The following is a 24,912-nucleotide window of genomic DNA, read 5'->3' as shown; positions in this document are numbered from 1 at the left end:
TCACTATCTGATATTTTTATAAATTTTTACTAATGACGGCGATCAGAGATTTATAGTGTGACTGCGAAACACAGAATTGTTGACATTTTTGAAGATTTATTAAAAAAGAAAAATGAACTATCACATGGTCCTAAGTATTCAGACCCTTTGCTGTGACACTCATATGTTTATCTCAGGTTCTGTCCATTTCTTCTGATCATCCTTGAGATGGTTCTACAATCTACACCTTCATTTGAGTCCAGCTGTGTGATTATACGGATTGGACTTGATTAGGAAAGCCACACACCTGTCTATATAAGACCTTACAGCTCACAGTGCATGTCAGAGCAAATGAGAATCAGAAGGTCAAAGGAACTGCCTGAGGAGCTCAGAGGCAGAATTGTGGCAAGGCACAGGTTATAAAAAAATTCTGCTGCACTTAAGGTTCCTAAGAGCACAGTGGCCTCCATCAGGGCCGATCCTGGGCGGGTGCACTGCACCCCAGCGCCACAGAGCGGGGGGCGCCAAAGTGCTTGGGTGGGATTTTCAGACCCGGGTGTGCTGCCTCACGCCCGCGGCAGTGTGCATATTCCCTATCCCCCCTTCGCGCCCGTGGCAGTGTGTATAAGGCAGCATATTTCCTGCCCCTCTGCGCGCCCACGGCAGTGTGTAAGCCTCACATTCCCGCCCTCTGGCAATGTGCATATTCACTGCCCCCCCTGGCGCACCCACGGCAGTGTGTAAGCCTCACATTCCTGCCCTCTGGCAATGTGCATATTCACCGCCCTCCCCCAGCGCGCCCACGGCAGTGTGTACAGTAAACCTCTGTGGCATGTACCATAGTGATCCCACCTTCCATGTACCATAGTGATCCCTCCTTCCCACCTTCCATGTACCATAGTGATCCCTCCTTCCTTTCTTCCATGTACCATAGTGATCCCTCCTTCCTGCCTTCCATGTACCATAGTGATCCCTTCTTCCTGCCTTACATGTACCATAGTGATCCCTCCTTCCTGTCTTCCATGTACCATAGTGACCCCTCCTTCCTGCCTTCCATGTACCATAGTGACCCCTCCTTCCTGCCTTCCATGTACCATAGTGACCCCTCCTTCCTGCCTTCCATGTACCATAGTGATCCCTCCTTCCTGCCTTACGTGTACTATAGTGATCCCTCCTTCCTTTCTTCCATGTACCATAGTGATCCTTCCTTTCTGCCTTCCATGTACCATAGTGATCCCTTCTTCCTGCCTTACATGTACCATAGTGATCCCTCCTTCCTGTCTTCCATGTACCATAGTGACCCCTCCTTCCTTTCTTCCATGTACCATAGTGATCCCTCCTTCCTTTCTTCCATGTACCATAGTGACCCCTCCTTCCTGCCTTCCATGTACCATAGTGATCCCTCCTTACTGCCTTCCATGTACCATAGTGATCCCTCCTTCCTGCCTTACATGTACTATAGTGATCCCTCCTTCCTTTCTTCCATGTACCATAGTGATCCTTCCTTTCTGCGTTCCATGTACCATAGTGATCCCTTTTTCCTGCCTTCCATGTAGTGATCCGTGATCTGTAGTATGTCTGGGAGTCCTTCTAACAGACTCTCTAACAGACCCCCCTCCAGGTCCCATTAGAGTACTCTGCTTCCCTTTCTGTATTTTGTTTATTGTTAAGAGATCATGGGAAGATCCCAGTGTAACAGATTCCTTAGGGCAGAATCTCTGTGTTTGAGTCGTTGCCATAGAAACATTTGAAATGGGGAGGAGTTAGTAAGATAACCACGCCCATGTGGGGGCGCCAGAAATATTTCTGCACCCAGGCATCTGTGACCCTAGGATCGGCCCTGGCCTCCATAATCCTTAAATGGAAGACGTTTGGGACAACCAAAACCCTTCCTAGAGCTGGCCATCCGGCCAAACTGAGCTGCACTTTTCCACATCCACTATTTTGCTTTTTTGTCTACAAGCTATGCTGGCTGCTTTTTTTTTTTTTACTTGTCACAGCGCAGTATTCACGGAGCAGTAGCGATGGAGCGCCGGCAAATTTGCCCGGCGTAAGCGCGCGCAAGTTAAATGATCCCGCCGGGCTCCCGCGCCAAACGTACAGCGCATGCTCCGTCTGGAAACTTTCCTGACGTGCATTGCGGCAAATGACGTCGCAATTAGAAAGGGCAGCCTTGCGCTAAAGTAGCCGTACGGAAACTCCGTACCTGGCTTGCGCGGGGCCCGCGCAAGATTGTGAATCAGTGGTAGTATGCAATTTGCATACTACACGCTGATACACAATGGGAGCGCCCCCTAGCGGCCCCCGCAAGAATGCAGCCTAAAATCTGCGAGGCAAAAGAGCATTATGCCGCGCAGATTTTAGGCTGCAGCCGGTGTAACGAGGTTCCTGAATCAGGAGCATTCGTTACACCGGAGCAAGTAAGCAATTGCGCCGTGTAACTCATGGTTACACGGGCGCAATTGCTTCTTGAATCTGGGCCACTGTCCTCTGCTCTACTGACACTGTCCTCTGCTCTCCTGACACCATCCACTGCCTTACTGACACCGTCCACTGCTCTACTGACACCGTCCTATGGCTCACTGACACCGTCAACTGCCCTGCTGACACCACCCACTGCTCTATGGACATTTCCCACTGCTCTACTGACACCCTCCTATGGCCCACTGACACCGTCTACTGCCCTGCTGACACCACCCACTGCTCTATGGACATCTCCCACTGCTCTACTGACACCCTCCTATGGCCCACTGACACCGTCTACTGCCCTGCTGACACCACCCACTGCTCTATGGACATCTCCCACTGCTCTACTGACACCCTCCTATGGCCCACTGACACCGTCTACTGCCCTGCTGACACAGCCCACTGCCCTGCTGACACCACCCACTGCTCTATGGACATCTCCCACTGCTCTACTGACACGTCCTCTGCTCTACTGACACTGTCCTCTGCTCTACTGACACTATTCACTGCTCTCCTGACACCATCCACTGCCTTACTGACACTGTCCACTGCTCTACTGACACCCTCCTATGGCCCACTGACAACGTCCACTGCCCTGCTGACACAGCCCACTGCCCTATGGACATCTCCCACTGCTCTACTGACACGATCCTCTGCTCTACTGACACTGTCCTCTGCTCTACTGACACTGTCCTCTGCTCTACTGACATGATCCTCTGCTCTACTGACACGATCCTCTGCTCTACTGACACCGTCCACTGCTCTAATTAAACTGTGCACTGCTCTACTGTCTATTGCCCTACTGACACCGCCCACTGTCCTACTGACATCGTCCACTGACCTACTGACTGACACTACCAAGGTTGCAAAGGTCGCACATGCGACCAGGCTCTGATATTCTGCTACCGTGGTGGGGGGGGGGGGGGGGGGGGCAAAACAGCAGGAAGGTGGCCCGGTGCAGAACATATGAAAGGGTACTGTTGTGGGATCGTAATACAGAAACCTGAAATGGGAGTAATGGGCTCCAGGGATCAGTGGGAAGGGCCCATGCCGGGGATCAGGGGGGTCCTTCATGGTTTCTTGCACTGGGATCCAGAAGGTTTTAGTTACGCCTCTGTCAACAAGGATATAATCATACCCCCCAACTTTCTGAGATTGGAATGAGGGACACCTATTAGCAAAAGTACGTAGGCATAGAACACACGCCCCCTAAAGGAGAATTGTACAAAATAAATTGATTAAACCCGCAAGTGCTTTTTTTACCACTACTAATTCCCGTTATATTGGCTTTTGGAATTTACAAATGCAGCAATTTAGAAATTAGATGAAACACTTTTTGATAGATGAATAGTGCATTTTGTATTCATTGGGGCAGATGCTGTAGCTATAGGAAACGGAAAACCCCACCAATATTTGATGTCCTTTTGGGACAAAATCAGCAATAAAGGTTTCAGCGATCTGCGTCTTTGTATAGTAGCTGCAGAAATGTCAGCAAAAAATTGAATTTCCTGACCCATGAAGGATATGCGGGGTTGCTGACGGGATGCCCTCATGACCTCCTCCTTCACTGAGAAGTAATGGGGTTTTACTATGACATCTCTGGGAGATCCATCCTTTCTCAGGGGGCCCAGGGACCTATGGGCCCTGTCCAGCTCCAGCTTGTGGGGTGTAATGGCGGGAATCATGCTTTTGATGAGGTCCTGGATAGCTTTGGGGATGTCTGTAACAGATTCAGGGAGGCCCCTCACCCTAAAATTGTCCCTTCTGGAACGATTTTCGAGGTCGTCAATTCTAGTAAGGGCCACGTCTAGTTGCTCCTGAAGTGATTGTATTTGGTCAGTGTTCTGGTTAGTTCTGGATATAGTGATGTCCAATTTATTTTCTATGATCTCCATCCTGGAGCCCAGATTCTGGAAGTCAGCATGTATTTCCTTAGTAATGTTAACTGCTGTTTGGGCTAACCCTCGTTCAAGTAGTTCAGAGAACTTCAAAAAGAGCTCCCCTGCATTCTGAGGTATTTCTGATTCTGAATGACCAGCAGCCCTGGAGACTGGTGAGGCCTGTATTACACCTTGTGCCTGGCCCGTGTAGTGGAGCAGTGTGGAGTCTGACTGGGGACCTAAGGCGGCTGCTGAGGGTGCCAGGGAGCTTGGGGAGTCTTGGGCCAGCAAAGGAGGGAAGTTTAAAGTAGCAGGGGCGATCACTTGCCTCAGGTCAGTATTTCCCCCTGCGTGAGGTGTTTGTAGCTGAGGCGCGGCCGCCATCTTGGAATCGGCCTGGGTTTCTAGCGCCGTGTAGCTCGCCTCCAGGCCCCTCCGGACCGCTCCGCTGTACATGGGGGGCTCGACCGAGCGTTCCCCAATCTAAACCGACCCTCCGGGGTCTTGGCACCGCCGTGAAACCGGTGCTAGGGCTGACGTGGGGCTGAGGCAGAGCGGAGCTCCTAGCTTACGCGGCCATCTTGGACGCCTCCGCGCATGCGCCTCACTATCTGATATTTTTATAAATTTTTACTAATGACGGCGATCAGAGATTTATAGTGTGACTGCGAAACACAGAATTGTTGACATTTTTGAAGATTTATTAAAAAAGAAAAATGAACTATCACATGGTCCTAAGTATTCAGACCCTTTGCTGTGACACTCATATGTTTATCTCAGGTTCTGTCCATTTCTTCTGATCATCCTTGAGATGGTTCTACAATCTACACCTTCATTTGAGTCCAGCTGTGTGATTATACGGATTGGACTTGATTAGGAAAGCCACACACCTGTCTATATAAGACCTTACAGCTCACAGTGCATGTCAGAGCAAATGAGAATCAGAAGGTCAAAGGAACTGCCTGAGGAGCTCAGAGGCAGAATTGTGGCAAGGCACAGGTTATAAAAAAATTCTGCTGCACTTAAGGTTCCTAAGAGCACAGTGGCCTCCATCAGGGCCGATCCTGGGCGGGTGCACTGCACCCCAGCGCCACAGAGCGGGGGGCGCCAAAGTGCTTGGGTGGGATTTTCAGACCCGGGTGTGCTGCCTCACGCCCGCGGCAGTGTGCATATTCCCTATCCCCCCTTCGCGCCCGTGGCAGTGTGTATAAGGCAGCATATTTCCTGCCCCTCTGCGCGCCCACGGCAGTGTGTAAGCCTCACATTCCCGCCCTCTGGCAATGTGCATATTCACTGCCCCCCCTGGCGCACCCACGGCAGTGTGTAAGCCTCACATTCCTGCCCTCTGGCAATGTGCATATTCACCGCCCTCCCCCAGCGCGCCCACGGCAGTGTGTACAGTAAACCTCTGTGGCATGTACCATAGTGATCCCACCTTCCATGTACCATAGTGATCCCTCCTTCCCACCTTCCATGTACCATAGTGATCCCTCCTTCCTTTCTTCCATGTACCATAGTGATCCCTCCTTCCTGCCTTCCATGTACCATAGTGATCCCTTCTTCCTGCCTTACATGTACCATAGTGATCCCTCCTTCCTGTCTTCCATGTACCATAGTGACCCCTCCTTCCTGCCTTCCATGTACCATAGTGACCCCTCCTTCCTGCCTTCCATGTACCATAGTGACCCCTCCTTCCTGCCTTCCATGTACCATAGTGATCCCTCCTTCCTGCCTTACGTGTACTATAGTGATCCCTCCTTCCTTTCTTCCATGTACCATAGTGATCCTTCCTTTCTGCCTTCCATGTACCATAGTGATCCCTTCTTCTTGCCTTACATGTACCATAGTGATCCCTCCTTCCTGTCTTCCATGTACCATAGTGACCCCTCCTTCCTTTCTTCCATGTACCATAGTGATCCCTCCTTCCTTTCTTCCATGTACCATAGTGACCCCTCCTTCCTGCCTTCCATGTACCATAGTGATCCCTCCTTACTGCCTTCCATGTACCATAGTGATCCCTCCTTCCTGCCTTACATGTACTATAGTGATCCCTCCTTCCTTTCTTCCATGTACCATAGTGATCCTTCCTTTCTGCGTTCCATGTACCATAGTGATCCCTTTTTCCTGCCTTCCATGTAGTGATCCGTGATCTGTAGTATGTCTGGGAGTCCTTCTAACAGACTCTCTAACAGACCCCCCTCCAGGTCCCATTAGAGTACTCTGCTTCCCTTTCTGTATTTTGTTTATTGTTAAGAGATCATGGGAAGATCCCAGTGTAACAGATTCCTTAGGGCAGAATCTCTGTGTTTGAGTCGTTGCCATAGAAACATTTGAAATGGGGAGGAGTTAGTAAGATAACCACGCCCATGTGGGGGCGCCAGAAATATTTCTGCACCCAGGCATCTGTGACCCTAGGATCGGCCCTGGCCTCCATAATCCTTAAATGGAAGACGTTTGGGACAACCAAAACCCTTCCTAGAGCTGGCCATCCGGCCAAACTGAGCTGCACTTTTCCACATCCACTATTTTGCTTTTTTGTCTACAAGCTATGCTGGCTGCTTTTTTTTTTTTTACTTGTCACAGCGCAGTATTCACGGAGCAGTAGCGATGGAGCGCCGGCAAATTTGCCCGGCGTAAGCGCGCGCAAGTTAAATGATCCCGCCGGGCTCCCGCGCCAAACGTACAGCGCATGCTCCGTCTGGAAACTTTCCTGACGTGCATTGCGGCAAATGACGTCGCAATTAGAAAGGGCAGCCTTGCGCTAAAGTAGCCGTACGGAAACTCCGTACCTGGCTTGCGCGGGGCCCGCGCAAGATTGTGAATCAGTGGTAGTATGCAATTTGCATACTACACGCTGATACACAATGGGAGCGCCCCCTAGCGGCCCCCGCAAGAATGCAGCCTAAAATCTGCGAGGCAAAAGAGCATTATGCCGCGCAGATTTTAGGCTGCAGCCGGTGTAACGAGGTTCCTGAATCAGGAGCATTCGTTACACCGGAGCAAGTAAGCAATTGCGCCGTGTAACTCATGGTTACACGGGCGCAATTGCTTCTTGAATCTGGGCCACTGTCCTCTGCTCTACTGACACTGTCCTCTGCTCTCCTGACACCATCCACTGCCTTACTGACACCGTCCACTGCTCTACTGACACCGTCCTATGGCTCACTGACACCGTCAACTGCCCTGCTGACACCACCCACTGCTCTATGGACATTTCCCACTGCTCTACTGACACCCTCCTATGGCCCACTGACACCGTCTACTGCCCTGCTGACACCACCCACTGCTCTATGGACATCTCCCACTGCTCTACTGACACCCTCCTATGGCCCACTGACACCGTCTACTGCCCTGCTGACACCACCCACTGCTCTATGGACATCTCCCACTGCTCTACTGACACCCTCCTATGGCCCACTGACACCGTCTACTGCCCTGCTGACACAGCCCACTGCCCTGCTGACACCACCCACTGCTCTATGGACATCTCCCACTGCTCTACTGACACGTCCTCTGCTCTACTGACACTGTCCTCTGCTCTACTGACACTATTCACTGCTCTCCTGACACCATCCACTGCCTTACTGACACTGTCCACTGCTCTACTGACACCCTCCTATGGCCCACTGACAACGTCCACTGCCCTGCTGACACAGCCCACTGCCCTATGGACATCTCCCACTGCTCTACTGACACGATCCTCTGCTCTACTGACACTGTCCTCTGCTCTACTGACACTGTCCTCTGCTCTACTGACATGATCCTCTGCTCTACTGACACGATCCTCTGCTCTACTGACACCGTCCACTGCTCTAATTAAACTGTGCACTGCTCTACTGTCTATTGCCCTACTGACACCGCCCACTGTCCTACTGACATCGTCCACTGACCTACTGACTGACACTACCAAGGTTGCAAAGGTCGCACATGCGACCAGGCTCTGATATTCTGCTACCGTGGTGGGGGGGGGGGGGTGGGCAAAACAGCAGGAAGGTGGCCCGGTGCAGAACATATGAAAGGGTACTGTTGTGGGATCGTAATACAGAAACCTGAAATGGGAGTAATGGGCTCCAGGGATCAGTGGGAAGGACCCATGCCGGGGATCAGGGGGGTCCTTCATGGTTTCTTGCACTGGGATCCAGAAGGTTTTAGTTACGCCTCTGTCAACAAGGATATAATCATACCCCCCAACTTTCTGAGATTGGAATGAGGGACACCTATTAGCAAAAGTACGTAGGCATAGAACACACGCCCCCTAAAGGAGAATTGTACAAAATAAATTGATTAAACCCGCAAGTGCTTTTTTTACCACTACTAATTCCCGTTATATTGGCTTTTGGAATTTACAAATGCAGCAATTTAGAAATTAGATGAAACACTTTTTGATAGATGAATAGTGCATTTTGTATTCAGGGACAGTTGGGAGCTATGCAATAGCAAGTCAGTTTTTTATGCCCAGCAGCCCAGTGTAAGTAATTCATGGTGTTTTTTGCAATACACTCCCCTCTGCAAAAGTTTTTACTCCCACAACACACCTAAAAAAAACGTTGGCACTTGACGTTCAGAAGAGAGAAGAGTTTAGGAGAGACTGACGTTTTTACAGCTCCTAAACTCCTCCAGGAAACGCGATAGAGAAGGGTTTTTTTCTGCCTCTGAACGTCCCTGACAGAAAACGCCTGTAGCAGTCAATAATGGGCCAGATTCAGCTAGATCCGCGCAATATTTGCGTGGGCAAAGGGCAACGAGTTTTGCTCTGCGCCCACGCAAATATTTTGATATGCCCTCCGTAAATTGCGCGGGCGCTATGCTAAATAGCCCGGCGTAAGGGCGCCTAATGTAAATGATCCCGCCGGGGGCGGGAATCATTTAAATTAGGCGCGCTCCCGCGCCGAGCGAACAGCGCATGCTCCGTCGGGAAGCTTTCCCGACGTGCATTGCGGCAAATGACGTCGCAAGGACGTCATTTGCTTCTAAGTGAACGTGAATGGCGTCCAGCGCCATTCACGAATCACTTACGTAAACGACGTGAAATTTAAATTTCACGAGCGGGAAGGGCGGCTATACTTTAGCATTGGTTGCCCCTGCTATAGCAGGAGCAACCTTGCGCTAAAGTCGCCGTACGGAAACTCCGTACCTTGCGTGCGCAGGGCCCGCGCAACTTTTGTGAATCGGTGGTAGTATGCAATTTGCATACTATACGCCGATCACAATGGCTGCGCCCCCTAGCGGACAACGCAAGAATGCAGCCTGAGATATGAAGGCATAAGGAGGCTTATGCCTGTCATATCCTAGGCTGCAGTCCGCGTAGCGATGTTCCTGAATCAGGGGCATTCGCTACGCGGGAGCAAAACAGCTATTGCGCCGCGCAACAGCTTCTTGAATCTGCCCCAATGTGTAAAGACACATAGAGCACAATAGAAGTGCTTCTAGAGGCAGGAGAAAAAAACGCCAAACGCCTGTAGAATCAACGTTTTTTAAGTCCAGTGTGCATGGAGCCTATACTGACCCACCATGCAAGCTCTCGCATGACTGTGGTGAGTAATTGCGGGGAGGACCAGAGACAGCCACCGAGGGACCGCAGAAGACGTGGATTGGGGGCACTCTGTGCAAAACGAGCAGCACAGTGGAGGTAAGTATGACATGTTTGTTATTTTAAAGAAAAAAAAATCCTTTAGTAACCCTTTAAATTATTTTAGCAAATGGCTGCAATATAACAAAGAGTAAAAAATGTAAGGGGGTCTGAATACTTTCTGTACCCACTGTGGCCCGGATTCACCTACGAGTTACGCCGGCGTATCTCCAGATACGCCGTCGTAACTCTGAGTCTGAGCCGACGTATCTATGCGCCTGATTCTTAGAATCAGTTACGCACAGATTTGTATTAGATCTAGGGTTGCTACCTTTTCTTCAAGTCAAACCCGAACACTTTAACAGCCCACGGCAATTTTTTTTATAGTATAACCTATACATATATTTTGCTATTAAACACCATTTCTGATCATATGAAGTTAATGCCAAGAGTTCCCCTTTGCATCAGAGTCCTCAGAGTTCCCCTTTGCATCAGAGTCCTCAGAGTTCCCCTTTTAAATCTGAATCCACAGAGTTCCCCTTTTACATCTGAATTAGCAGAGTTCCCTTTCACTGTAAGGGGGGACTCTGCAGACTCTGATGTAAGGGGGAACTCTGGGGGCTCTAACATAAGGGATGCTCTGGAAACCATGATCTAAGGGGTAACACTGAGAACTCTGATATACAGGAGGACAAAAGTGGGGCTGCGTTCATATGTACAGTGAGGCTGCAATGATGGGCACTGATGAGGCTGCATTGATCTCTTGTACCATGTCTTCAGTCTCTGACCATCCCTTGTATCATGTCTTCAGTCTCTGACCATCTCTTGTACCATGTCTCCAGTCTCTGACCATCTCTTATACCACGTCTCCAGTCTCTGACCATCCCTTGTACCATGTCTGCAGTCTCTGACCATCCCTTGTACCATGTCTGCAGTCTCTGACGATCCCTTGTACCATGTCTGCAGTCTCTGACCATCTCTTGTACCACGTCTGCAGTCTCTGACCATCTCCTGTATCATGTCTGCATTCTCTGACCATCCCTTGTACCATGTCTGCAGTCTCTGACCATCTCTTGTACCACGTCTGCAGTCTCTGACCATCTCCTGTATCATGTCTGCATTCTCTGACCATCCCTTGTACCATGTCTGCAGTCTCTGACCATCTCTTGTATCGTGTCTGCAGTCTCTGACCATCCCTTGTACCATGTCTGCAGTCTCTGACCATCTCTTGTACCATGTCTGCAGTCTCTGACCATCTCTTGTACCACGTCTGCAGTCTCTGACCATCTCCTGTATCATGTCTGCATTCTCTGACCATCTCTTGTACCACGTCTGCAGTCTCTGACCATCTCTTGTATCATGTCTGCAGTCTCTGACCATCTCTTGTATCATGTCTGCAGTCTCTGACCATCTCCTGTATCATGTCTGCAGTCTCTGACCATCCCTTGTACCATGTCTGCAGTCTCTGACCATCTCTTGTACCACGTCTGCAGTCTCTGACCATCTCCTGTATCATGTCTGCAGTCTCTGACCATCTCTTGTATCATGTCTGCAGTCTCTGACCATCCCTTGTACCATGTCTGCAGTCTCTGACCATCTCTTGTACTGTGTCTGCAGTCTCTGACCATCCCTTGTACCACGTCTGCAGTCTCTGACCATCTCTTGTACCACGTCTGCAGTCTCTGACCATCTCTTGTACCACGTATGCAGTCTCTGACCATCTCTTGTACCATGTCTGCAGTCCCTGACAATCGTCTACAAACTATGGGATAGATTTATGGCATTTATATTTAAATATTTTTTACTAGTAATGGCGGCGATCATTGAATTTTTAGCGGTACTGCAACATTGCAGCGGACACACCGGACACCTAATTGATTTCTGTAAGCAACACCTTATTTTCTGACAGTGCCCCTCCCGAGACTAGACTCTGGATCCGCCCTTGGTACGGAGAAGACTGATGTAAGGGGGAAAACTGTGGCCTCTGGTGTAAAGGGGAACTCTGAGAACCCTGACTCACCTTTGTGTACTCAATCAGAGGCCGGAGAGAAAAGGGAGAGGGGGGGGGGGACATTCACAGACAGGGATGGATGGTGAGATCACTCACCCCCTGGCAGTCAGCACCTCTCATCCAGATGTATCTGAGGCTGCTGGACTTCAAATTTCCAGCCCCAACTTTCCTTTTCTGAGGCACAGCACTGAGGATTGGAGTGTGGGAAGACACAGAGGGGACGGTGTGGGGGGGGGGGGGTGTTATTAGGTGTAGATCGAGCCCTCTCTCAGGCAGTGTGAAAGAGACAACTGCAGCCAATCCATAAACCCTGCTGGCAAGCCATAGTCCAGACTAAATAATGTGTCCGGGTTTCAGGCTTTCTGAAACCTGGACACATGATTCCAAACCCGAACTGTCCGGGTGAATCCTGGACAGGTGGCAACCCTAATTAGATCCGACCGGCGTAAGTCTCTTACGCCGTCGTATCTTAACTGCATATTTACGCTGGCCGCTAGGGGCCTGTACGCTGATGTACGCCTAGAAATACGTAAATCAGCTAGATACGCGAATTCACGAACGTACGCCCGGCCGACGCAGTACAGATACGCCGTTTAAGTTAGGCTTTTCTCAGCGTAAAGTTACCCCTGCTATACTATGGCTATACTGCCTATTTACGCTACGCCGCCGCAACTTTGGTTTGAGAATACGGCACTTGCCTGTCAAAGTTGCGGAGGCGTAACGTAAATAGGATACGTTACGCCCGCACAAAGATACGCGCATCTACGTGAATCCGGGCCTGTGTGTGATGTATATATATATATGTGTGTGTGATGCATACTAGCATATTATGCCTTTACTTTGCAGGGAAGAAAAAGGGGGGGGGGGTAAATCGAGTTAACTTCCTCTTTAAAACTGGCATTTTGTAAGTTTTGGAAATGCCAGTAAAAACGGGGCTGTGCCAGTAAATGGTGGGTGTCGTGTGAGAATTGAATGTGGTAGGTTGGCAGCACTGGTGAGGAGGTGATACAACTTCTCTCCTCCCCTTGCCAAGCCCAGGGAATAGACACTGGAAACTTGGATACAGTTGCAAATATGCTTGTACAAAGCTTGTAATAGACGTTTATGTGCCCAAGTGTTCACGGTCACCAGAGATAGTAGCTTTCTCTGTGCTACGTCCCCATGTATAGTGACATGCAGCATCCCCTGACTAGCAGTGTGCAGTCTCCCAGGCCCTGGCCTGAGGTGATTGGTGATGTGTACAATGCCTCCACCACTGCAGCGCTACTTCCTGGACTAGGCGGTACACAGGCAGCCCGTTATCAGGAGGAGGAGAGCCTTGTGTCTGCCTCGTGCTATGGCTGTGCGCGCTATGAAGGTTGGTGACGCCATTGTATAAATACATTCCGTTCCTCGTTGTGGGGCGGAAGTGTACGGAATAGCAGTGTGTGTGACTGGTATAGTCCGGGGAATGGAGCTATCCGGGTAATACGATCATTGGGAGCACACAGGCCATGCTGCCGCATTCATAACTCTCCCTCTCCTTATAGCACACACTATATACACTATACAGCACGGACTGGGCCCTCCTCACATTCATAATACCAATAAGCTCCTATCATGTCCTGTATATAGGTGGGTGACTGTGCATTACTCGTCTATGGAGTGTCCCTTCCTTTATTTCCCATTCTGCACTACACATGGCTGATCCTATTTTCCTTTATTCAGAAATATGTTATGACTTTCACACCGACACTCCTGTGTTTAGCATTTTTAACCACTTAACCCTCGGACCATATTGCTGGTCAAAGACCAGAGCACTTTTTGCGATTCGGCACTGCGTCACTTTGACTGACAATTGCGCGGTCGTGCGACGTGGCTTCCAAACAAAATTGGCGTCCTTTTTCCCCCACAAATAGAGCTTTCTTTTGGTGGTATTTGATCGCCTCTGCGGTTTTTATTTTTTGCGCTATAAACAAAAATAGAGCGACAATTTTTTAAAAAAATAATATTTTTTAAAAAAATGAATATTTTTTACTTTTTGCTATAATAAATATCCCCAAAAAATATATAAAAAAACATTTTTTTTCCTCAGTTTAGGCCGATACGTATTCTTCTACATATTTTTCGTAAAATAAAAATTGCAATATACGCGTTTATTGATTGGTTTGCGCAAAAGTTATAGCGTTTACAAAATAGGGGGTATTTTTATTAATATTTTTTTTACTAGTAATGGCGGCGATCAGCGATTTTTTTTTTTTCGGTACTGCGACATTATGGCGGACACTTCGGACACTTTTGACACATTTTTGGGTTCCTTGGCATTTTTATAGCGATCAGTGCTATAAAAATGCATTGGATTACTATAAAAATGCCACTGGCAATGAAGGGGTTAACACTAGGGGGCGGGGAAGGGGTTAAGTATGTTCCCTGGGTGTGTTCTAACTGTAAGGGAGGGGGGGGGGTGGCCTCACTAGGGGAAATCACTGATCTTCTGTTCATACATTGTATGAACAGAGGATCAGCATTTCCCCCCCTGACAGGACCGGGAGCTGTGTGTGTACACACACAGCTCCCAGTCCCCGCTCTGTAACGAGCGATCGCGGGTGCCCGGCGGCAATCGCGCCAGCCGGGGTCGGCGGGGGGGCGCGATCGCCAAGTAATTTTCGAGCAGAAAATAATGATTTTTTTTACTTGTAAGCAACAAATGTCAGAAAAGGTTTGGTCTTTAAATGGTTAAACTTTCTTCATCTACACCCCTGGAGTTCTTTCCTTTGACTAAAGAACAAAGAGATACTTTGTTTCCACTTATTCCTGTTGTATTAAAAAACTTGGCAGGATTCCTGGATTTTGTTTATCCAGCTGTGAGAACTCTCTGCACTTGATAAAGAGAACCCTGACATACTGTTTTGAAGATCGGGAAAGGGAAAGGATCGCAATTTTGATTCTTCACGATTAATCGTGCAGCTCTAAAGCTTGTTCACGCTAGGGCCCGTTCACGCTAGGGCCCGTTCACGCTAGAGCCTGTTCACTCTATGGCACGTTCACTCTATGGCACGTTCACTCTATGGCTCGTTCACGCTAGAGCCCGTTCACGCTAGGGCCCGTTCACTCTATGGCTCGTTCACGCTAGAGCCTGTTCACTCTATGGCTCGTTCACGCTAGAGCCCGTTCACGCTAGGGCCCGTTCACTCTATGACTCGTTCACGCTAGAGCCCGTTCACTCTAGGGCCCGTTCACGCTAGGGCTCGTTCACTCTAGGGCCCGTTCACTCTAGAGCCCGTTCACGCTAGGGCCCGTTCACTCTAGGGCCCGTTCACTCTAGGGCCCGTTCACGCTAGGGCCCGTTCACGCTAGGGCCCGTTCACGCTAGGGCCCGTTCACGCTAGGGCCCGTTCACGCTAGGGCCCGTTCACTCTAGGGCCCGTTCACGCTAGGGCCCGTTCACGCTAGAGCCCGTTCACTCTAGGGCCCGTTCACTCTAGAGCCCGTTCACGCTAGGGCCCGTTCACGCTAGAGCCCGTTCACTCTAGGGCCCGTTCACGCTAGGGCCCGTTCACGCTAGGGCCCGTTCACTCTAGGGCCCGTTCACTCTAGAGCCCGTTCACTCTAGGGCCCGTTCACTCTAGGGCCCGTTCACTCTAGGGCCCGTTCACTCTAGAGCCCATTCACTCTAGGGCCTGTTCACGCTAGGGCTCGTTCACGCTAGAACCTATTCACTCTAGGGCTCATTCACGCTAGAACCTATTCACGCTAGGGCTCGTTCACTCTAGGGCCCGTTCACGCTAGGGCTCGTTCACTCTAGGGCCCGTTCACGCTAGGGCTCGTTCACTCTAGAGCCCGTTCACTCTAGAGCCCGTTCACTCTAGGGCCCGTTCACGCTAGGGCCCGTTCACGCTAGGGCCCGTTCACGCTAGGGCCCGTTCACGCTAGAGCCCGTTCACTCTAGAGCCCGTTCACTCTAGAGCCCGTTCACTCTAGAGCCCGTTCACTCTAGGGCCCGTTCACTCTAGGGCCCGTTCACGCTAGGGCCCGTTCACGCTAGAGCCCGTTCACTCTAGAGCCCATTCACTCTAGGGCCTGTTCACGCTAGAACCTATTCACGCTAGGGCTCGTTCACTCTAGGGCCCGTTCACGCTAGGGCTCGTTCACTCTAAAGCCCGTTCACTCTAGGGCCCATTCACTCTAGAGCCCGTTCACTCTAGAGCCCGTTCACTCTAGAGCCCGTTCACTCTAGGGCCCGTTCACGCTAGGGCCCGTTCACGCTAGAGCCCGTTCACGCTAGAGCCCGTTCACTCTAGGGCCCGTTCACTCTAGGGCCCGTTCACGGTAGAGCCCGTTCACGCTAGAACCTATTCACGCTAGGGCTCGTTCACTCTAGGGCCCATTCACGCAAGGGCTCGTTCACGCTAGGGCCCGTTCACGCTAGAGCCCGTTCACTCTAGAGCCCATTCACTCTAGGGCTTGTTCACGCTAGGACTCGTTCACGCTAGAACCTATTCACGCTAGGGCTCGTTCACTCTAAAGCCCGTTCACTCTAGGGCCCATTCACTCTAGGGCCCATTCACTCTAGAGCCCGTTCACTCTAGAGCCCGTTCACTCTAGAGCCCGTTCACTCTAGAGCCCGTTCACTCTAGGGCCCGTTCACTCTAGGGCCCGTTCACGCTAGAGCCCGTTCACGCTAGGGCCCGTTCACGCTAGAGCCCGTTCACGCTAGAGCCCGTTCACGCTAGAGCCCGTTCACTCTAGGGCTCGTTCACTCTAGAGCCCATTCACGCTAGGGCTCATTCACTCTAGGGCCCGTTCACTCTAGGGCCCGTTCACTCTAGGGCCCGTTCACGGTAGAGCCTGTTCACGCTAGAACCTATTCACGCTAGGGCTCGTTCACTCTAGGGCCCGTTCACTCTAGGGCCCGTTCACGCTAGGGCCCGTTCACGCTAGAGCCCGTTCACTCTAGAGCCCATTCACTCTAGGGCTCGTTCACTCTAGGGCCCGTTCACGCTAGGGCTCGTTCACTCTAGGGCCCGTTCACGCTAGGGCCCGTTCACTCTAGAGCCTGTTCACTCTAGGGCCCGTTCACTCTAGGGCCCGTTCACTCTAGGGCTCGTTCACTCTAGAGCCCATTCACTCTAGAACCTATTCACTCTAGGGCCCGTCCCATTCATGCTAGAGCCCATTCACACTAGGGCCCGTCCCGTTCACAGGGACATTTGCATAGCAATCAATTGTGTCCGTCAAATGGTATCTTCCGCCAAAAAAAGCCTCCTACTGTGTTTGCATGCCCTACGGTGACATTACGCCAGTTCTGCGCACTTTTAGACAGAGGGTACAAATCAACAGAACACCGGAACTATATTCATGATATCGGAACATGCGGCTCTGGCTGCCTTCGCCTGTCAGCCAGAAATAAAAAAAGTCCATTGATGCTCCCACCTTTTCGGGACCCTCTGCAAACCCTTTTAAGGCCTCATTCACATGTGCATACTTAAGCGTACACCTATGTAAGGGCCACGTTTGCCCACATAGATGCACAGGTGTTCTATGCATCCACATGCAGGCAGTCCCATTCATGTCAATTGGGATGCAGCGGATGGACACCATGTTAATGCATGTGTGTGTCCCTGAATGCAGATAGCGTGAGTTTAGGGACATCAACACGGATGTCACATTAACCACTTAAGGACCCGCTCATGTACATATACATCGGTACTTTAAAGATGGATATCTCGGTAACGGCAGCAGCTGCTGCCACAACTGAGATATCCATCTTTTCAGTGAGCGGTCCTGTAAACGATTACGGTGGTCTCCGCGGTGGATTCGCCGCAAGATCATCGTCATTGGCGGCGGGAGAGGCCCCCCCCCCCTCCGGAGGCGATCGGGTGCCCTGCTCGGCTGGGATACGAGTGAGGGCAAGATGGCCCGTCTCCAAAGTATAGCAGGACGGAAGTGACGTCAAAACTTCACTTTCACCCATGCTTCTTAAAGTGACATTCTCTTGTTGTCATTTTTTCAAATGACAATTTATTTTTATTTTTTTTGCATTTTAATTTAAATATGGAATCTGAGGTGTTTTTGAACCCAGATCTCATATTTAAGAGGACCTGTCATGCTTTATTACAAGGGATGTTTACATTCCTTGTAATAGGAATAAAGGTGACCCATTTTTTTTTTTTTGTAAAAACGAATAAAATAAATACGAGCTTGCGCGCAGAAGCGAACGCATACGCGAGTAGCGCCGGCATATGAAAGCGGTGTTCAAACCACACAAGTGAGGTATCACCGCGATCGTTAGAGCAAGAGCAATAATTCTAGCACTAGACCTCCTCTGTAACTCAAAAGATGCAACCTGTAGAATTTTTTAAATGTCGCCTATGGAGATTTTTAAGGTTAAAAGTTTGACGCCATTCCACGAGCGGGCGCAATTTTGAAGCGTGACATGTTGGGTATCATTTTACTTGGCGTAACATCATCTTCCACAATATAAAAAACAATTGGGCTAACTTTACTGTTGTCTTATTTTTTTATTCAAAAAAGTGATTTTTTTTTCCAAAAAAAAGTGCCCTTGTAATACCGCTGCGCAAATACGGTATGACAAAAAGTATTGCAATGACCGCCATTTTATTCTCTAGGGTGTTAGAAATATATATAATGTTTGGGGGTTTTAAGTAATTTTCTAGCAATAAAAACTGTTTTAATCTTGTAAACGGCAAATCTGAAAAACCGGCCTTAAAGCGGTGGTTCCCCCTTAAAAACGACTTTTTCTTATTCCACTGCTCCCCCACATTCCATCATGATTAAGGCTCTTATTATTTTTTTCCTGCTGTACATACCTTAGTCCAGCATATTCACCCGTGCATCCGGGTTGCGAGTCCCGCGGGAGTGGGCGTTCCTCACATGCTGTTGATTGACGTTTTGCCCAAAAACGAGCTCCCCCCTGTCGCGTAAGCCACGTCACGGTTGGCGAAAGGAGCCGAACGGCGAGTCGGCGCTATACTGCGCATGCGCATCGCCGTTCGGCTCCTTTCGCCAATCGTGACGCGGCTTACGCGACGGGGGGAGAGCTCGTTTTTGGGCAAAACGTCAATCAACAGCATGTGAGGAACGCCCACTCCCGCGGGACTCGCAACCCGGATGCACGGGTGAATATGCTGTACTAAGGTATGTACAGCAGGAAAAAAATAATAAGAGCCTTAATCGTGATGGAATGTGGGGGGGCGGTGGAATAAAAAAAAGTTGTTTTTAAGGGTGAACCACCGCTTTAAGTGGTTAACCACTTCCCGACCGCCGCATGTAGGTATACGTCGGCAGAATGGCACGGACAGGCACATCAACGTACCTGTATGTGCCTGCCTAGACGTGGGTCGGGGATCCGATCGGGACCCCCCTGCTACACGTGGCGGCCGGTTTCCCTCGGGTAGCGTTTCTGGACGACGGCGCGGCTATTTGTTTATAGCTGCTCCGTCGCGATTGCTCCCCGGAGCTGAAGAACGGGGAGAGCCGTGTGTAAACACGGCTTCCCCGTGCTTCACTGTGGCGGCTCATCGATCGAGTCATCCCTTTATAGGGGAGACCTACAGCCACACCCCCCTACAGTTGTAAACACACACTAAGTGAACACTAAATCCTACAGCGCCCCCTGTGGTTAACTCCCAAACTGCAACTGTCATTTTCACAATAAACAATGCAATTTAAATTGCTGTGAAAATGACAATGGTCCCAAAAATGTGTCAAAATTTTCCGAAGTGTCCGCCATAATGTCGCAGTCACGAAAAAAAAAAAATTAATAAAAATGCAATAAAACTATCCCCTATTTTGTAAACGCTATAAATTTTGCGCAAACCAATCGATAAACGCTTATTGCGATTTTTTTACCAAAAATAGGTAGAAGAATACGTATCTGCCTAAACTGAGGAAAAAAAAATTATATATGTTTTTGGGGGATATTTATTATAGCAAAAAGTAAAAAATATTGCATTTTTTTCAAAATTCTCGCTCTATTTTTGTTTATAGCGCAAAAAATAAAAACCGCAGATGTGATCAAATACCACCAAAAGAAAGCTCTATTTGTGGGGAAAAAAGGACGCCAATTTTGTTTGGGACCAACGTCGCACGACCGCGCAATTGTCAGTTAAAGCGACGCAGTCCCGAACTGTAAAAACACCTTGGGTCTTTAGGCAGCATATTGGTCCGGTCCTTAAGTGGTTATGAGGAGCAGCTGTGTTCGTGCAGCCACTGCGTCCCAGTTGACATGAATAGGACTGCATATTTGGGGATGCACAGAGCACCATCACATGGGTATGTGCTTTAGTACAGCCATGTGAACAAGGCCTAATGCTACTCTAATTTGCACATTCTGTCTGTAGATTACCTGTCACCAGATGTGGAAATAATTGACTTGCATTTGTTTGTTTTTTAACAGATTGGAATAATTGGTGGCTCAGGACTGGATGATCCGGATATTTTGGAAGGCAGAACTGAGAAGTATGTTGATACACCGTTTGGCAAGGTATACACTTTTGCTGATCCAGTGATAATGAAGGTTTCTCAAATTTATACATATGTAATTAAATGTTAAAGGGCTCTGGCATTTATTTTATTTTTTTAATTACTGTTGCTTTGTCACATTAGATTTTCACCACAGTTTGCTACACTCTTATTAAAGGATCTGCTCAGGAAAAAACAAAAAACAAAGCCCAACTTTCCATCTCCCTAACCCCCTATATATGCAAAGCCAAGAGGCACACCACCTCTCCTGCAGGTGCATACTTACAACATCCTCTGATGAAGGCAGCATCCTGTCCTGTGTGCTAGAAACCCGGGTTACCTAGGACTCTAGGTTTGAGAAGCTGCCTGCTTCCTTGCAAGCGAGGGCTCTAGGCAGAAGGAGCTGTCTGCATCTTGGTAACCTAGGACACTAGGCAGAAGGGGGACCGACTGTGTCCTAAAAAAGAGGGTACATTTATGCTGTACATGTGTTTATGTAAGCACAGACATTGCATGCATATGTTGTGTGGAGAAGATTTTATGTAGGATATTTCTGCCAGCAAGATCCTACATACAATCATAAGACTGTGTACATGGGTCCTTAGTGTAGGTTAGTTCTTTAGGTAGGGTAATTAGTAGTTCAAGTTATTTAATAGAATATTTATAATCAACCCATTTGTTACACCCATTCTCTTGGGTTTAGGAGATATTTGCGGAAATGACAGGCGCCAATGTCTACGGCGCATTTGCGTGTCTTAGACAACGGTGCAGGCGCACTGAAAGTGCTGTTTTTGTCAATGGCATTATCGGGTTAATGCTGTGATTTCGCACATGTGCGGGGACCTATCGGGCATGCGCGGGAGTGAGGTCATCACCGCTCCGGCCAATCACAGCACCAAAGCGGCGAAAACAGGAAATAGCGAAAAGGGGACATGGCGGCGGCGGTAAACAGGCCGAGGCGGACTTCGGGGGCTTTGTTCTCATGTAAGTCACACATAATGAGCTAGTATGCTGTGCATACTAGCTCATTATGCCTTTCTCTTGCAGGTGTATTTAAAAAAATAAAAATATTACAGAGGGTTTACTTCCTCTTTAAGACCCCACATTTTACCTCTAGGCTGGGAAGCCTACAATAATAATAAAAAAAAAACGATCACGGCCAAGGCGGCGGCGTTTTTTTGAATGCAGAGGTCGGGCATGACGTCATAACATCATGCCCGTCCTCCGACGATCATAGAGACTCCGGCGACCATCTGGTCCGCCAGAAATCTCTATGATCAGCATCCGGGCCGGCGGATCCATTCTCCAACTCACCGATTGCAGCGGTGAGTCGGTAGAAGCACCGGAGGGCAGCAGGAGGGGGGAGGACGTCCCCTTTCACCACCCATAAGAACGATCAAACGGCGGCATCGTTCTTATGGTGTAGGGCAGTGTTTCCCAACTCCAGTGCTCAAGGCACACCAACAGGTCATGTTTTCAGGCTTTCCATTATTTTGCACAGGTGATTTGATCAGTTTCACTGCCTTGTAATTACCACAGCCGTTTCATCTGCAGGAAATCCTGAAAACATGACCTGTTGGGGCTCTTTCACACGGAGCGGACCGTTTCTGGGTCCGCTCCGTGTGTCTCTGTCGGCTCAGCGGGGACCGCCCTGTCTCAGCTCCGCTCTGCCCTATGGGGAACCGGATGCAGACGGATGCAGGGATGCAGGGTTTTCTTCTGTCCGAAAACCGGATCCCGACGGACGCGGACGTTAGCGGATGCTCCATCCGCTAACGGACGCGATCCAATAGGGATGTATTACAAGTCCGTTAACGGACTTGTAATAACGGACAGGCGGAGCGGACGTCTGAAAGGGGCCTTGGTGTGCCCTGAGGACTGGAGTTGGGAAACACTGGTGTAGGGAATCCCTGGCTGAAAATGCTGATATCTGAATTATGCCTGTAGCTGCAGGCATAATTCAGATATAGCCCCACAAAGCCCAGGACGTCATATGACGGCCTCTGGGAACGAAGTGGTTAACCAATTAGGGAGATAATAGGGAAAGCTTGTGCACAGCAACAAACTTTCCTTCTTCCTGCTATGTTACATTAAAGCGGGAGTTCACCCATTTGTAAAAAAAAAATTTTTATCCCCTTAGCTTCCTGCTCGTTCGGTCTAGGGGAATCGGCTATTTGTATTAAAATATGAGCAGTACTTACCCGTTTTCGAGCTGCATCTTCTTCCGTCGCTTCCGGGTATGGGTCTTCGGGAGCGGGCGTTCCTTCTTGAGTGACAGCCTTCCGAGAGGCTTCCGACGGTCGCATCCATCGCGTCACTCGTAGCCGAAAGAAGCCGAACGTCGGTGCGGCTCTATACTGCGCCTGCGCACCGACGTTCGGCTTCTTTCGGAAAATCGTGACGCGATGGATGCGACCGTCGGAAGCCTCTCGGAAGACTGTCAATCAAGAAGGAACGCCCATTCCCGAAGCCCATACCCGGAAGCGACGGAGAGGATGCATCTCGTAAACGGGTAAGTACTGCACATATTTTAAAATAAATAGCCGATTCCCCTAGTAAAAACGAGCAGGAATCTAAGGGGGAAAAGTGCCCTCTAAGGGTGAACCCCCGCTTTAACTTCTCTCTCACTCACAGCAGCTGCAGCCGTGAGGAGATGATGTCCCTTAAGGCCCGTACACACGATCGGATTTTCCGACGGGAAAAGTGTGATGACAGGCGGTTGTCGGAAAATCCAACCATTTGTATGCTCGGACAATTGTTGTCAGATTTTCCACAGACAAATGTGGGATAGCATGCTTTCGAATTTTTCGATAACAAATGTGTGTTGTCGGATTTTCTGATCGTGTGTACACAAGTCCGTCTGAAAAAACTCCAAAGTACAAACACGCATGCTCGGAAGCAATGCTCACCATAACACATTAGCAGAAGTTGCCCAAAGGGTGGCGCTAAAGAGTTGAAAAACCGTGTAGTTTCGTGTTTGTTGGCCAACAATTATTTGCCTTTTGTAAGCAATGCAAGTTCACGGCCAACACCCTTCAGACAAAAGTCCTACGCATTGTCCGCAGAAAGTGCGATCGTGTGTACCAGGCTTTAGATTGTAAGCGGCAACGGGCAGGGCCCTTTGAATTCTTCTGTATTGTAATTGTACTGTCTGCCCTTATGTTGTATAGTGCTGCGTAAACTGTTGCTGCTATATAAATCATGTATTATAATAATAATGATGATATCTATGTTAGTGTAATATGCCCTGTACACACGATCGGTTCGTCTGATGAAAACGGTCCAATGGGCCGTTTTCATCGGACGAACTGATCGTGTATGGGCCCCATCAGTGAAAAAACTTAGAACTTGTTTTAAAATTATCTGATGGTTAAAAACCAATAGAAAAAAACAATCGTCTGTGGGGAAATCCATCGATCAAAAATCCATGCATGCTCAGAATCAAGTCGACGCATGCTCGGAAGCATTGAACTTCATTTTTCTCAGCACGTCGTTGTGTTTTACGTCACCGCATTCTGACACGATTGTTTTTTTAACTGATGGTGTGTAGGCAAGACTGATGAAAGTCAGCTTCATCGGATATCTGATGAAAAAATCCATCGGTCCGTTTTCATCGTTTTCAACGTCCTCGGCTTTGTGCGGTGATATCTGAATGATGGATGCAGCTACAGGCATCATTCAGATATCGCCGTCTTCAGCCGCCGATTCTGTGCACGATAAGAATGATCAAAGCGGTGATCCCGCCGCTTGATCGTTCTTATAGGCAGCGGGAGGGGACGTCCCCCCCCCCTCCCGCCGCCATCCGGTGCTTCTCCGGGCTCTCCCGTGCCATCGGGGGCCCGGAGAGCGAATCGGTCGGCGCTGCTGGAAAGCATAGAGATGACTGGTGACCAGATGGTCACCAGTCATCTCTATGACCGTCGGAGGCTCGGGCGTGACGTTATGAAAAAAAAAAAAAATGTAAATAAAAAAAATTACGTAAAATAAAAAAATATTTTTTCAAAAAAGAAGAAGCGAACACGCATGCAGGTCCCGCCCACATATGTAAACGCCATTCAAACCCCACATGTGAGGTATTGTTGCGTGCGTTAGAGTGTGGGCAACAATTCTAGCACTAGACCTCCTCTGAAACTCAAAAATAGTAACCTGTAAAAAATGTTAGTGTCACCTATGGAGATTTTTAAGTACCGAAGTTTGGCGCGATCACGCCTGCCGATAATCGAGGCCACGACTTTGCAACCTTCTGCAGTCCTATGCTTCTCTTGCGCCCTCTTGTGGTGGCTGTTGGTATGACAAGACAACCAGCAATGCTAATGGAGCTTCCCCTGCCTGTTTTTTCACTGCCCGCCCACCTCCTTCCCTTTACTTAGAACTCCCAAATATTATATATATTTATATATATTTTTTATTCTAACACCCTAGAGAATAAAATGGCGGTCGTGGCAATGCTTCCTGTCGCACCGTATTTGCACAGCGGTCTTGCAAGTGCACCTTTTTGGGAAAAAATACACGTTTTTGAATTAAAAAATAAGACAACAGTAAAG

The 24,912-nt window shown here is 49.2% G+C and overlaps 1 protein-coding gene across 1 annotated transcript in view; it reads left to right on the top strand.

The window, feature by feature from the left end:
* The first annotated feature begins 13,069 nt into the window (after positions 1–13,069).
* The window catches only part of LOC120945088 (methylthioadenosine phosphorylase), a 48,297-nt gene continuing 36,454 nt past the window's right edge, over positions 13,070–24,912 (top strand). The window contains exons 1-2 of the mRNA XM_040358955.1: positions 13,070–13,262; positions 20,304–20,390. Of these exons, the coding sequence (XP_040214889.1) occupies positions 13,242–13,262; positions 20,304–20,390 (108 nt within the window). The 5' untranslated portion in view covers positions 13,070–13,241. The remainder of the gene's footprint in view (positions 13,263–20,303; positions 20,391–24,912) is intronic.

This window comes from Rana temporaria, chromosome 1 (genome assembly GCF_905171775.1).
Source record: "Rana temporaria chromosome 1, aRanTem1.1, whole genome shotgun sequence".
NCBI classification, from domain to species: Eukaryota; Metazoa; Chordata; class Amphibia; order Anura; family Ranidae; genus Rana; species Rana temporaria.
This window is presented reverse-complemented; position numbering and strand designations above follow the sequence as displayed.